This window comes from Staurois parvus, unplaced genomic scaffold (genome assembly GCF_062004578.1).
Source record: "Staurois parvus isolate SC_StPar_1 unplaced genomic scaffold, SC_StPar_1.0 ptg000155l, whole genome shotgun sequence".
In the NCBI taxonomy this organism is placed as follows: Eukaryota; Metazoa; Chordata; class Amphibia; order Anura; family Ranidae; genus Staurois; species Staurois parvus.
In genome coordinates, this window is record NW_028317951.1 from 11,782,513 (window position 1) to 11,799,054 (window position 16,542).

Below are 16,542 nucleotides of genomic sequence, written 5' to 3' on the forward strand. Positions count from 1 at the left end.
GATCCGAGTACCGGCTCCCGTTGCTGGTACCATGTGACCTGCTGTGACCAATCACAGCAGGTCACATGACAGTTGTATACAATGGATGGCTTCATTCATGATGCCATCCATTGTATACTAGTGCCTAGCTGTGAATGGTCACAGCTAATCACATGCACATGTCATGTGATTAGCTGTGACCAAATCACAGCTAAGCACAAAAAAAAAAAAAAAAAAAAAAAAAAGCTGAATGAATCGATTTCATTCAGGTAAATGCTTGCTTATAGCAAAGTAATTCTTTGCTATAAGCAAATTGTGTAAAAAAAAAATAAATAAATAAATACTGATCACTTCCCCAAAGTAGTATAATGTTACTATGGCAGCATTGTACTACTTTGGTCATAGTAAAATATGAAAAAAAAATCTTAAAAAAAATGTAATAAAAAATTAAATATAATAATAAAAAAAAAAAAATATATATATATATATTTTTTTTTTTTTTTTCATACTGTCACCAGTCAGTGTCCCTGTTCACCGCCATGCCAGTTATATGATGACGCTGTACTGCACTGGTGACAGTATGTAAAAAAAAAAATAGTGAAAATATTTTTTTTAATTTTTTCATTTTCCGAAAAATTATGACAAAAAAATACAACTTCAAAAAACTCGCCAAGCCTCTTATGAAGTACGTCGGACTGTCTACTCTGCAAAAAGGGGTCATTTGGGGATATCTGTACTATTCTGACATTCTTGGACCTCAAGAAATTAGATTGCCTGTCAGTACTTCAGGATTGATCAATATTCAGATCTATACCATAGTTTGTGAACTCTATAACTTTCCTACAAACTAAAAAATACATTCTAATTTGGGTTATTTTCACCAAAGACATGTAGTAGAATACATCTTGGCCTAAATTTATGAAGAACAATTATTTATTTGTAAACTTTTATAACAGAAACAAAGAAAAATGTGTTTTTATTTCAAAATTTTTGGTCTTTTTTTTGTTAATTTAGCAAAAAATAAAAACCCCAGCGGTGATTAAATACCACCAAAAGAAAGCTCTAGTTGTGTGAAGAAAATGATAAAATTTTAGTTTGGGTACAGTGTTGTATGACCGCGCAATTGTCATTCAAAGTGTGAGACGCTGAAACCTGAAAAATGGCCTGGGCAGGAAGGTGTAAAATTGCACGGTATTGAAACGGTTAATATTAAGGTGCATGCATTGTAAAGATATTTACAAATGAAATAAAAGCTTTGTTTTCAATTTTGCATTTTTTTTTAAAGGCTAGGTTCCCTTTTTACAGAAGCTGGCCCATACAGAAAAGTAACCCTAGACGTTTTAAACGCACTGTGTGGTATGTTGAAATACAGTTAGATGCAGATGCCATACCTGTAGCCCATTCCTGACCCAATGCAGTCCAGCTGAATTACTCCATTAGTTACATCCTTCTGTGCTGGGTTAAGGGTAGACACAGATGCTGTTGAAAAATGAGTAATATATGGCCAGCCAAGTCCTCTCTGATTGAGGCACATTGCTTTTTCAGATAGCAGTTTTCCCTAAATGGTGATTATATGTCCTTGTCTGAAGCATCAGGTTGATCCTCAGTGCTCTTCCCTTGGATGTGCCAAATTCCATCACTGGTTCAGGTTTTGATTCCTTCCGATACTCTTTTGTAGTATGATCTCTACATCTGCTGGATCTCTCAATGGCTATTGCATACCTCGTTATGCTGCATTTGGACATCCAGACTGTTTAAAAATTTCTGAAATTCTTCATTCCTCATGGAACGATAAAGAAAACAGGACTTTTGTACTTACTATAAAATCTTTTTCTTGATGTTCACTGAGGGATACAGGCCCAGTGCCTCTGTGTTATTTGCTTTTCTACTGCTTTCTCACAAAACCAAAGCATGACAGACAAGATTATATGGGGGGCTGGCTTAAAGCAGAACTCAAGTCAAAACTTTTATTTTCCCATGCAGTGGGGTTGTGCCCACACTGCATGGGTTAAGTGCTCGTTTTGTCCAGAGGCTCAGGGAAAAGCTGTACTTAGCACTTCCTCCGATCCTCCAGAAAACTGTGCTTCCCCACGTCCAGCGGTGCACTGTTCCTGCCATCCTTACGTCAGGAGCTGGTCTATTAGCGTGATGACACCAGGAACAGCCCATTCACAAGAACACTAGCTTGTGTGGGGGGGAGGCAGGAGTGATGGGGACCGGTCTTATCCTCCGAGGATCGGCAGATTAGGTAAGTATATCTTTGCTTTCCGAGACCCTAGACAAAAAGTAGCATTTAACCCATGCAGAGAGGCCACAGCCCCACTGCATTGGAAAATAATAATTTTGCCCGGAATTCTTTTATAACACTCTTTTGTTAGCCAGTGGGCCAACCTCCTCTAGCTGGCAGCATAACCTGACTGTTTAAAGTGTTACTAAACCCAGGACCCTGCATTCACTATATCTGGTCTCCCACAGTACACAGAACATGGAAATAAAATTATTTTAGTAAATACAAACTGCTAAATACCTTGTCTCATTAGCAGTATATACAGTAGCAGCCTTGTGACTTCTAACAGTGTCCGGCCGAGCACTGGTTAAAGTTTGTAGGAGGAGTTTTCATTCTCCTCTGACCTATGAGGCTGTATGACCCCTGATCCTCTGTCTGGACAGTGCTGATTGGCCCTTAGCCGATCACATGCACCTCCCAAAAAAAAACTCTCTAGCAATACACACCAAACTGAGCATGTGCAGATTACCTCCTCTGTACTTTGTCAGCAGATGGATTGGGGACTTTGAAAGAGGGGGGATCAGAGAAGGCAGGAACAAACTGCCTTTTTACACATTGTGAAGGAGTAACCCCATAGGTTCCACAGTGAGTCTAACAAGAATGCTTTACTGCATACACAGACTGATTTTACTTATTCTGTTGAGAAAATTGTGTGCAGCAGAGTCAAACTCTAAATCACAGGCAGTGTTCCAAAGCCCCCCCAAATGAAACTTGTAAAGAGTATGTAGCTTGGGTGTCCCCTTGGGACTATTATTACATTAACCCTTTGGTGGACATAATAGCAGGATGAACTGAGTCCATGGGCAGCTCAAACCTGTTTCCTAGAAATGGAGTGAATTATGAATTTCACTTAAATACGATAAAGGGTTAATGTCTGGGAGATACAGAAGCATTCCCTTTCTTTAGTCGGGATCCTGAGTGGGATATGAAATACATGAATGGGGAGAACAGAACTAGAAGTAATGAGGAATAAGATGGTTAAGCTGGGTGCTGACCTCCAACATGCTTTCACTGGTAATGCACGGTGGATTCCCACCATTTTGCAGCCCCATTTCACTGTCCTTAAACTGAAGAAAGATTTTATACAAAACATTAAAGCTGGACACGTTGAATGATGCTAAAAATTGGGTCACTTGTGCTGTGCAGTTTTATGGATGGAGCAACAGAGATATGTTAGAAAATTTCTTGGAGAGCAATCTGCATGAGAGAGTAAAAGCTTTGTTTAAACTATCAGTAGATACTTGGGTAACCTAGTTTCCAGATAGGACAAAATGTAATTTGGATGTAAAAGAAGGTAAATCATACTTTTCTTGTACAGGTCAATTTATGTATTTCCCAATTTATGTATTTATGTATTTCCCAATCATCAGAGACAGTACACAAGTAATGTGTAAATTTATAACCTTTCCTACTCCCATGTACAATGTACTTACAGCTGATTTAGAATGGTGGATGCCCACTTATCTTGGAGAATATATAACAGATAACAACATGACATATTCACTAACAACATGTATGCAATCTTCTAATGGTATGGTGTGTTCACATAGAATTGAGGTATATAAACCCTGTCTATTACAAAGGGATATTAATGTATGTATGGGGACCCCCACGGACCTGCCCTGCTGCCTGGAGAGGGGAACTGGGTTGGTTTGACCCCCATCCAAGGAGACTGAGCTTTGAGGCATACTGATGCCTATGCAGCCTGCTGCGGCTTCCCGGCCTGTGACCCATCCGATTGCTGCTGCCCTGCTGCCTGGAGCCTGGGGAGGTGAGTTGCTGTCTGGGGGAGAGTGATGCTCTCCAACAGCCCCTAAATCTCACTCTGAAGACCTGACGCCTGTTGAGACCTACGCTCAGGGGAGCCCGTGCAATCTTCCCAGGAGTGAAGTGGCTTGACCTGGTCCAGAAGACCAGTGGAGGGGTGGCTGCTGCATGGAGGGGGAACGTTGGAGCTGTCTGTGCAGCCCCCTGAAGATTTGGTACTCGGCACTCTGCAGGGCCCTGGCAGCTCTGTGCCCTGTTTGGCTCCTGTGTCAGGCTTGAGATCTGACTGGGGTCCATGCCTGTACCTGCGCGAAGGGCTCCAATACCTGCCACGGCTCATATCTACCCTCCCCCATGAAGTGCTAGTGTCCTGCCATACCATGGGCAGAGCTGCTTACCTCCTGTGTGGGTTCAGCTTCAGCCTAGTTTATACTTATTCAGTCACATGTGGGGCCAATTACCCGTATTCTGCAACAATTGTTATAGTAACCATTTTTTCTGCCGTTGAGAAGGAATATTGGGGATGACTAGAGGAAAGCCTTCAACCGCTGGCAGAAAGACCAAAACTACACAAGCTGTAAAGACCAATTGACCCTTTAAGGCTAAAGTGGGGGCCGCCATGGCCGCATCACCCTCTCAGGAGCCCAGCCCACCTGCCGCACCGGGGACTTTAATTCTCTCATGATAGCAATTACCAACTGTCAGGCAGTGTTTACCACAAAAATAGAACACCTGCAGTCTGATGTGGGGTTGATCAGGAGGGATCTTGACAGCGGTTGAGCAGCATGTCAGTGATGCAGGACACTATCTGCAACCATTTGGCAGAGATGCATACGCTGCGGGTTAAGGTCAAATAGCTCAAGACTAGAGCAGAGGATGCGGAGAATCGCAGCAGGCATAACAACCTCCATGTGGTGGGCCTTCCTGAGGGGGCAGAGAGTGACGATCCACCTCAGTTTACCGAGAACCTCCTTCACTCCTTGCTGCCTCGAGCCACCTTCTCCAGCTTCTTTGTGATCGAGAGAGTCCATCAAATGCCAGCATCCAGGGGCCCACCTGGTTCGCCGCCCCACATATTTATTTTTAACCTGCTTAACTACTGTGATTGAGATATGGTGCTAAGGGCGGCTGGGGCCCAGGGGGGCGCTATGAAAATCAAAATCACAAGTTGATGCTGTTTCCGGACTACTCGGTGGATACCCAATGACAACGCCAATCCTTTGATGCTGTTAAAGCTCAACTACATGCTGAAGGCCTTACCTATGGCATGCTATTTCCTGCGAAGCTCAGAGTTCAAGATGGTGAAACCACACGCTTCTTCACTGTGCCTGAGGAGGTAGAATCCTGGTTGGAAACCCTATGATCACAGCGCTGATCTTGTTGCACCACTGGAAGATTAGTCATTCTGCTACCTCTGCCCCGGTCTATAAGTTGAATTGGGACTCCCAAATCATCCGTTTCACTAGTTATAATCTAACTTAGTGCCATCGGCGACAGCTGAGTGATATGCCCCATTAACTATCAGGTGGCATCTCTTCGACATGTGAGCTCTTCTTACTTGCTCTATGTACTCGCTCCACAGACATCTCTATGGGTGGTACACCATGACCAGATGGGTTTTATGCCGGGAAGGGTACTGATATTAAGATACATAAACTGTTTACCCATATTTCTGCAGCTCGCGACAGTGATGACCCTGGTGTGGTACTGTCCCTGGATGCGAGAAGGTCTTTGATTTGGTTGAGTGGGAGTATCTATGGGAAACTCGCTTCGGATTTGGCCCTAACTTCATTTCTTGGATCAGATGCCTTTACAGTGCACCACTTGCAACAGTACATACTAATAATATCCTTTCCCCCCCTTTTGCTCTCCATAGGGAGACTCGGCAGGGCTGTCCGCTTTCGTGTGGCTTGTTTGCCCTGGCGATTGAGCATTTGGCCTACTTAATCCGCTCTTCCAATTCCTTGCATGGTAGGAGCTACAGCGTCATTATCTTCCTGCCACCGGCACCATGGAGGTCCCGGCGGCCATCTTTTAATCCACCTCATGGTCAGTGTTCGTTTTGTTTATTTATCCTCACCTATGCTATACTGCTTAGAATAAAATCTTTTAAACGGTATCACGCTATTGGTCTCCTTTCTTTGTGGCCCTTGGTGAGTCACATATCACCTGTAGAGCCATCTTAGAGAGAGACTGTGGATTATCAGCAACATCCAGCGGGTGGAGGAATATCTGGTTTGACCTGACCTTAAAGAGCTATCAGTGGATCTTGTAGAGATTATTTATCTCTAAATGCGCAGTTACGCTGTGCATCTGGTGAGGGCACAGCCTTATCCTTTTCACGTTCACCGCATGGAATCAGCACTTTGAAGGAGAGAAATTACCACAAAGACTGTTTTTGCACTGCATGTTACTCTGCTTACTGTTCAGGATCACATTAGTCACCTATGATCACTATATTGATATCTTGGATATTTTCATTACTTGTGATATAGCGCCGCATCTTTTATATTTTATGTTTTTGTAAGGTTTATTGGTATCCTTTTTGATGCTGTGGCTGCTTTAGTTTCATAGCGCTCGCAACTTCTTTTAATATTTACAATTCCTTGCATGGCCTACCATTGGTCAACTGGGAGGATAGGGTTTCCCTGTATGCAGATGGCGCTCTCTTATATTTGAGGGACTGTAATTTGTCTCTTAGAGAGGTGCTGAGTCTCATCGATCGCTTCGGCAGATACTTTGGAATATGCATTAATTGGGAGAAGTCAACACTGTTTCCTCTTGTGCCGGGGCCCTTGCCTGATATTTCCTTTGCCCCTATTAGATCTGTCTTTCAATTTAAATACTTGGGTGTAACAGTGCAGTGTGACTTGATGAAGTACCTAGCAGACAATCTTCAAAACCTCCTGCAACAGCTGCAGACTAAATGTACTGCTTGGTCTTCCCTTCCTATTAGCACCATAGGCCAGGTTAATTTTTTTAAAATGATAATTCTACCCAAGTTTATCTATTTTTTTTGGCATGTGCCGGTGCAGATCCCTCAATCCTTTTTTCGTCACGTAGATAGTGTCGTCTCTGTGTTTATTTGGGCTGAAAGGACCCCTAGACTTTCCCGATCTACTCTGCACTTATCTATTAATTGTGGCGGCCTGGCATTTCCTAAACTGCTTTCATATTACTGGGCAGCTCTTCTGGTCATTGTGCGCTGGTGGCTCTCCCGGCCTAGAGATAATGCTGCGGGGATCCTGGAGGCAAAGATGCTGGGCTCGTATGCAGAACTTTGTAACCTAATTCATAGAGGTCCAAAAACCAACTATTCTATCACTCTGCCCATGCTGATGATCCTGAGGATGTGGAGTCGGACTAGAGTTCAGTTTAGTGTAAATAACTCCTACTCCCCTCACACGCTGTTCTGCCCTCATCTGCACACGATACCAGATCCTGTGGTGTGGGCTCGACATGGCATTAAAACATTGCACCATATTATGCCTTGTGGCGTCCTGCTTCCCTTTGACTAACTCAAATGCAATCATGGCTTGCCTAACCAGATTATTTTCCGGTTTTTATAATTTCAATTTCCTTCTCCGCCTACCATTCAGACTGACCCTTTAGAAAACCTGTTGTTAATGGAGGACTTGCCTAAACTGTTGCCCTCTCTCCATTCCCTGTTGCTACCCCTATCTACCCCTAGAATTCAGTTGATTTATGACAAATGGCACACAAACCTCCCATCTTTGTCGGAGGATGATTGGGAGGACTGTCTTTTCCAGTGCCTCCCTACCATGATCTCAGCCGGGGAACGCTGCATACAGCTAAAATTTACCCATAGAGTATATTACACCCCGATATATCCTGATAGATCGGCAACATGTCCTCTCTGTGATGGGGCGGTGGGTTTCACTATATGTTTTGGGAATGTTCCAAGCTACTTCCCTTTTGGGCCGGGGTGCTAGATACTATTAACGCTGTTAGTAAACTGTCTATTCCCAAGGATCCACTGATTATGTTGTTGGGTCTCCTGGACCTCGTGGAGACGTCTAAGCATAATAGATTATTCATCTTTTATGCTCTCTATTACGCTAGAAGAGAAATTGAAATGGAAGCAGTCTACCCTGCCGACAATCTTTGTCTGGAAATCAGCAATCAACCTATAAACTTACTTATACGACTCGTAACTGTCCAGCTAAGTTTGATAGAATATAGGCTGGGTGGGTGGAGGCACAGGGCCTTATGGTATAACATTTGGGTTTTTATCTTGCGGGTATGTCCTGTTTGTATTGTGTGTTTGATTGGCTATTGTTTAAGTTTACGATTTGCATTTCCTCTTCACCCCCCCAACTCCTATTTGGTGGGTGATGGCCATCTACAGTGTATTCTGTATGTTTCTCCCGATCTGACTCCGGTTGGCCGGTTGAATCTGTATGATCTTTAGCATTGGAATCTCATGTATATTGTATTTCTACTGAATGCCATAAGCTTGTTTGTTCTTATGCCACTTGTTTTGTTATATTTTTGTACGATTTCAATAAACGCAACTGTTAAAAAAAAATAGTTGCAAGCAGTTTCTCAAATACAAGTAGATACTGCACATCATTGGTATGATGTTTTTACAGGTTGGTCTTCAAATGGTACAAGCATGATGAGACCTATTATGTATCTGATTGTTATATGTGCTGTTGTGCTAATATTGCTGGTAATGTACAATTGTTATCTGGTATACACACTTAAAAAGAAAGTAAGAAACATTATGTACTGTATAATGCAGTTGAGGCTTACTGGAATCAGAAACTGTGAGTTGTCACTTTGTGAAAAAAGGGAGGTTGTGCAAGGGTTAAAATATAGATAACAGTATAAAGATTCTGCTTGCTTGGTAGAGAAAACACCCTGAGCTTGTTTATTCTTATCATGCTATGATCATAAGCGGTGTGTTATATTAAAGAATTTATGTGTACCTCCCTTATTGAATATATATAAAAGGAAAGTCCTTGTCAGGGAGCGAGGAGCCAGACACACAAGAAGGTGCAATTAAAGGTAGGTTTATTAATATAAAAATAAGACAAGAGTCTATGCAAGTCCAACAGAGGAAATCATAGCCAAAGCCGGGGTCAAGAGCCAGGCAGAATCGTAGCCAGAGCCGGGATCAGGAGCCAGGAAGAATGATTGCCAGAGCCGGGGCCAGAAGCCAGGAGGAGTCTTAGCCAAAGCCGAGTCGGTATCCAGGAAAGCAATGAGTAGCTAAACAGGAGCTTGCTGTTGTGCAACAGACAGAACACGAATGCAATGGACAGCCGCAAACAGCAGACTTATATGTGATAAGCCGCCACCTCCTGGGGGAGGAGCTGCAGAGGGCTGAAAGCATAAAGGATCCCACAATGCTTTGCAGACACCTAAGATGGATGTCAGCACATGGAGCAGCACAAGGTCTGAGGAAAGGTAGGACCTTGACAATCCTCTTTATTGGTGGAAAGAGAAAACACTGCCCGGTTACCATCCTACTATGTAAGTGTATTTAAGATGAAAAGAGGAAAATAAAGTTGAATATTGCTTCAGGATACCTTGTGTGTCTGAGTGCATTATTCCCGAAGTTTTGTGTCTGATAGTGTGGAACAAAGGTTGCCAGCATAAGGTGTAGTATAGGTTAAAAAATTAATCCTTTTAGTGGGTTTGGCTTTTTCTGGATTTTGCAGCTCTGGATCGGAGCATTCAATCCTGAGTCCAGGTTTTCCTAGACACCTGCAATCAGGAGTACACAGCTGTGAGGTGTTGTTATATACTCAGATCTGAGAATAGCTGAGAGCACCCAGTTGGAGACCACTCCCAGTGGGGGAGACGGAATGTCTCACGGAGGGGTCAGAGGACCCAGCCAGATGCCAAGAGGCAGAGGTCTTAGTTCCAGGAGTCAGGCCAGCTCCTATCAGGAGAACCCCATCCATAGCCCAGAGATGGGCCTTACAGCAGGGTGCTGTGTCTAAAGGCTAGAGAGCCAAGTATCCAGGAGAGGTACTGCAATTGAAGCTGAGTGAGCTTATGAGCCAAATGGCTCCACATTTTCCAATGTATGGATTTCTGTTGAAGTTGGAGAAGATCCCCTGCATGGGAAATCATTCGTTTGTGAACATTCCCTTTCTTTTAAATAAAAAAGGGCCACCAAGCCCTTAAACATATTTCCTGTCTGCCGCAGACTCACTAAAATAATGCATCTACCATGAGAGCTAACTACCCCATGTCACAGTGTGTATTTAGAATGATGTATCAATAAATGGGTTGTATAAAACAATTAGTTGCCTTTCCTTAAATGCTTGTATTTAGAAGAAAATGCATTTAAAGATGTGCTAAAGAATACAGAGCTGCATTCAGTTGTGTTTCATGCCTACCTGGAGGTCAGCTTAACAACACACTATACATACCTTGCTCTGGTTTCCACATCTGTCACCAAGAAATGTTTAGTCTCTTCAAGACCTCCTTCTGGTTCCTAAATAAACATAAAAAAACACTTGCGTTACAAAAAAGTAAATTACATTCGGAGGGCAAATGATGCTAGAAATTGAAAATTATCCCAGTTTCTATAAATTAGAGGAACATATCTGTCCTGCCTATACCACCTAACCAAATTTAATCTGCACTGTAAAATTAAAAATATAGAATGACTGATTACTAAAAAAAACACAGATACGCACACAAACTCTTTAAAGTAAATATTAATGTCACAATTTTTCTAGGAAAATATATATTCTAACGATGATATTAAATTTTGACCATAAGTCAGCAGCAACCCATGCAATCCATCCAAAGAAACCAAAACAAATAGGTTTAGAAATTAAGTTATGTGTAATAAAATGGAATGAGACAGGGAAAAAGTAGTCAACATATGAAGAAAGGGAGGTGCACAAAAGCATGGAAAGCCAAGACATTAGCTGAATATATCAGTGATTAGAAAGCAATCCTGCCCCTTGTCAGTGCAAATTAATATCAGCTGGTTCAGTCTCAACTGATGGCCTATAAAAAGGTGTCTCATTACCAAGGTATCACACAAGAAACATCTCATGATGGGTAAAAGCAAAGAGCTCTCTCAAGACTTTTGCAACCTTTTTTTTGCAAACCATACTGATGGCATTGATTACAGAAGGATTTCTAAACTTCTGAATGTTCCAGTGAGCACTGTTGGGGCCATAATCCGGAAGTGGATAGAACATCATTTCACCATAAACCAGCCACAGCCAGGTGCTCCTCACAAAGATTTCTGACAGAGGAGTAAAAATAATTATCAAAAAAGTTGTTTAAGAGCCAAAGACAACTTGTGGAGAGCTTCAGAAAGACTTGGAAGTAGCTGGTACAATTGTTTCAAAGAAAACAGTAAGTAATGCACTCAACCACCATGGCCTACTGTATATGCACGCTCACAACGCAAGACTCCGCTGCTGAAGAAAAAGCATGTTGAAGCTCGTTTAATGTTTGCTGCACAACATTTAGACAAGCCTGTGGAGTACTGGGAGAATACAGTCTGGTCAGATGAGATCAAAATTTAACTCTTTGGATGCCATAGTACACACTGTGTTTGGAGGTCAAATGGCACTGCACATCACCCCAAAAACACCATACCAACAGTGAAGTTTGGAGGCGGGAACATTTTGGAGGTGGTAAAAATGTTCTTTTTGGAGGTGGTAAAAAAACTGGGGCTGTTTTTCAGCATATGGTAAACTTCATATCATTGAAGAAAGGATGAATTGAAAAATGTACCAAGACATTCTTGATAAAAATCTGCTGCCATCTATCAGGATGATGAAGATGAACCGAGGGTGGACATTTCAGCAAGACAATGATCCCAAACACAAAGCCAAAGAAACTCTCAATTGGTTTCAAAGAAAGAAAATAAAGCTGCTAGAATGGCCCAGCCAATCACCTGACTTAAATCCAATAGAAAATCTATGGAAAGAACTAAAGATCATAGAAGAGGTCCACTGAACCTTCAAGATTTGAAGACTGTTTTTCTGGAAGAATGGGCCAAAATCACACCTGAGCAATGTATGTGACTAGTTTCTCTATACATGAGGTATCTTGAAGCTGTCATTACCAACAAAGGATTTTGTACGAAGTATTAAATAAATTTCTGTTAGCGCGTTCAATACTTTTTCCATGTGTCATTTCATTTTATTACACATAACTTAATTTCTGAACTTATTTGTTTTGGTTTCTTTATATGTAGGGATTGCATGGATTGTTACCGACATGCGGTGAAAATTTCATATCAATAGCATCTTTAGAAATATTTTTACTGAGAAAAATGGTGACGTATTCAATACTTTGTTTACCCGCTGTATATATTCTGTAATAAAATCTGTATCAGTCAATGAAAGATAAATATAATCTTAATAAAGGAACAATTACACAGAATAATTTTTCTTTGTTAAATAAAACAAATGTTAAAGGTCATACTACCATTCTCTTAGCAGTATACAAGCACCCAAGTATGGTAATGGTAGGCATACACAAATCGATTTGTGATCTACAGTTGTGTCCAAAATTATTCAACCCCCAATGCTGTAAAGGGGTTTAGGGACTATAGTGTACATTTGGAATTGTATTCAGAATCAAATCCTACAAGGACGTTGTAACTACCCAAATGCAACTAAAATGACATCAATTGTTTATGTAATACAGTAGTAAATGGTTCTTATGTGGTTTCTTCATTGCCACAATTATTCAACCCCTTAAAGACTACCACTCTGAAGAACAGAGGTTCATACAGGTGCTTTCCATCAGGTATTGAAAACACCTGTGGATGTCACCGAGCAGCAATCAAGCATAATAAGCACCAATTAGGCAGCTTTAAAATGACTGTGATACTCAGCTCCTTCTAGACATTTACTGGTGTGGTTACAAACATGGTGAAGGCAAGAGAATGGTCCAGGAAGACAAGAGAAGAGGTGATTTCTCTTCACAGGAAGGGCAATGGCTATAAGAAGATTGCAAAGATGTTAAACATACCAAGAGACACCTTAGGAAGCATCATTCGCAAATTCAAGGCAAAGGGCACTGTTGAAACGCTACCTGGTCGTGGCAGAAAGAAGATGCTGACTTCGACTGCTGTGCGCTACCTGAAGCGTAGAGTGGAGAGAAGTCCCCGTGTGACTGCTGAGGAACTGAGAAAAGATTTGTCAGATGTGGGTACAGAAGTTTCAGCCCAGACAATAAGACGCACACTGCGTAATGAAGGCCTCCGTGCCAGAACTCCCAGGCGTACCCCCTTGCTGTCTCCAAAGAATAAGAAGAGTCGACTGCAGTATGCCAAAAGCCATGTGGACAAACCACAAAAGTTGTGGGATAGTGTTCTGTGGACTGATGAAACAAAATTAGAACTGTTTGGGCCCATGGATCAACGCTATGTTTGGAGGAGGAAGAACAAGGCCTATGATGAAAAGAACACCTTGCCTACTGTGAAGCATGGTGGAGGGTCAATCATGCTTTGGGGCTGTTTTGCTTCTGCAGGTACAGGGAAGCTTCAGCGTGTGCAAGGTACCATGAATTCTCTTCAGTACCAGGAGATATTGGATGGAAACGTGATGCAGTCCGTCACACACCTGAGGCTTGGGAGACGTTGGACCTTTCAACAGGACAATGATCCCAAGCATACCTCCAAGTCCACTAGAGCATGGTTGCAGAGGAAAGGCTGGAACATTTTGGAGTGGCCATCGCAGTCACCAGACTTAAATCCGATTGAGAACCTCTGGTGGGACTTAAAGAAAGCAGTTGCAGTGCGCAAGCCTAAGAATGTGACTGAACTGGAGGCCTTTGCCCATGAAGAATGGGCGAAGATACCCGTAGATCGCTGCAAGACACTTGTGTCAAGCTATGCTTCACGTTTAAAAGCTGTTATAACTGTAAAAGGATGCTGTACTAAGTACTAAGATTGAATGTCACTTGGGGGTTGAATAAAACTGATAATGCTGTGAGCACAGAAAAGACATTTGTGGTTATTTCATTATAACTGTTATGTTATATTTGTCTGACCTACAAGTGCCTCTTTAATGTAAATGTAAGCAAGATGACTGAATGATCAAAAGCAATGTCAAACTGGCCAAAACACTCAATTTCAGTGGGGGTTGAATAATTTTGGCCACAACTGTATGTAGGTATGAGCAATCATGAACCCCCAAGGTATTGTTCCAAAGTTTTGCAACTGACTGAAAATATCAATCACAAATATGACCTATCAGTTACAAAAGAAAATGATTCATTAAAAAACCTAATTTAACAGCTTGCTCACAAGCCCCTTTGTGAGAACTTTGGGCAGATGACAGGTACTCTTTATGGAGACATCAGGGGTCTGTTAGACCTCTGATGTCTCCCCTGCCATCCAAAGCAACTAAGCAGACCCAGACTGTGCCTGATTAGATGCTTCCCTGGCTGTAACAGCCAGAAACCATAAGTGACTAAACCCTTGTGGCTTCCGGGATCATCTGCTACAGGGGAGATCAGGGAATAGACATTTCTCTATCTTTTCTGTAGGCCACCATACTGGCTACTTACTGTGGTCCTGGGCTCAACAGAGAAACAGGAGAGCCCGGGATCTGCTGCAGGTGGTGGTGAAAGGGCTGAAAAAAAGATACCAAGATCATGGCTACAGCTGGCAGCCATAATCCTGGTATTAACTACTTGCTGACAGGATGTATATATATATATATATATATATATATACATATACATACCCTATATATATATATATATATATATATATATATATCACCCTAGTCAGCAAGTGGTTAATCAGTATAATTTAGGATTGGTTCTCTGACATACATGCAGACATTTGCTTGATCGATCGGAAGAAATCAGCAAGATTCCTCACCACTGTTCGGTTTGCCAGAGTCTAAATCGATCATTGAAGCTATAGACAAGTGTTCAAGATGGAGATAAAGCCACACAGAAAAGAGCGTGGGTCTAACTATATAGAGCACATCCCAGCTACAGAGCGAGGTAGGGACAAAATATTTTAAGGCATAGCAGCACACAAAACATGATAACAGACCAAGGAACAAGGTGCTTTTTCAGGAGTACAGTGCCAAGGCAGACCACAGAAAATAAAGGATCATCACTAGTAAAGGAGCTAGACCATACCAAGATGTTACACAGGTCCACCATCATTGGGGACATCACAGAGAGTGATGCAACCTAAGCAGATGAGTTCTATGGCATGCGATTTGCGTTAACAGTCTATAGAATAACAAACTGTGTCATCAGTTAAGAGAATCTGGAGAACTGTAAATAGCAGAAGCTTACAAGCAAATCACTGGTTCCAACTAATCTGCTAGTGAATATTCTACAGTCATAAGCACATAAAAAGCAATACAGCTAGCAACTGAAAGAAAGTTAAGGTGTTTTCTGCAAAGAAAAATGCAGTAACTCCTAACAACAAGTCAGAATTACTGTCAGTTCACACTGAATCTGACTTTGAAATCGTGCAAATTCACTAGCACAATTTCAAAGTTGTGTGTCAGTGTGACTCCAGGTGCGGTTTGGCTGATATCTGTGCGACTTTGTGCACAGATTTCTATACAAGTTTCACCTGAAATCGCAAAAAAAAATAGTGCTGTAAAAAAAGTGTTTGAAATCGGCACAGCAACGCAAAGTTGGAAACGCACCAATTTGAACGGTTCCGTTGCTGACAACAGGGTGCGACTTGTCATGCAATTTGAAACTGTCAAATATTATGACAAGTCGCACAGGCATGAACCAGGGCTTACTGGTTTGACAAGTGAAAATTAAAATCTTATTGGTCAGGAATGGTTACTGCACTTTTTTTTATAACCAGAGTCCTTGTTATTGTGTTATTACATAAACACATACAAAGGCTGACAGTGTGTATACAGACACGGAACAAAAAGTTACACAATTTTATAGCTTAATCAGCATTCATTGTAGAAAACAAAACATCATAAAGCAGCAACATTGAATATAAAAAATTGTGAATTAATCACATGCATTTTAGCTTTCTTGTGTGAAAAGGTTGGGTGCCAATTTCAGCTGGATAAAATGACTTATTTTTCATAATTACTCATTATCCATGAAATGAAAAGTGTCCAGGAGAAAAACAGCTCATTTAAGATATGAACAAAAGCTAATATGATGTATGATAATTTTTTTTTGTTAATGGTTGAACTGGATGGACTTTTGTCTTTTTTCAGACAGACTATGTAACTAGGAGAAGGGGCACACAGAAGAAGGAGAAAATACTCAATTTTAAAACTAATAGTAACTGATCAAATGCACCCCAGCAACTGCAGACGTTTCCAGAGAGTAGATTCAGGAATTATATTTGCTTGGTCATTAGCCTCCTAGTCTCTGACCCATTTAAAGTTCATTTTTACTCATGTAATACAAAATGATTTGGGCACATTTTACCCAAATTAGCAGGGAATCAAAATAAATGTCACACATTTTAATGTTAGCTTAGTCATGATGTCACACTAAGGTAGATTCCTGCAAAACTTTTAAAAGTCTATACAACTTTA

General features: G+C 41.5%; 1 protein-coding gene across 1 annotated transcript in view; it reads right to left on the bottom strand.

Annotated features, from left to right (window-relative positions):
• Window positions 1-16,542, bottom strand: part of ZBBX (zinc finger B-box domain containing) — a 317,177-nt gene that overhangs the window by 145,589 nt on the left and 155,046 nt on the right. Inside the window, exon 13 of the mRNA XM_089675461.1 lies at window positions 10,441-10,505. Within this exon, the coding sequence (XP_089531587.1) occupies window positions 10,441-10,505 (65 nt within the window). The remainder of the gene's footprint in view (window positions 1-10,440; window positions 10,506-16,542) is intronic.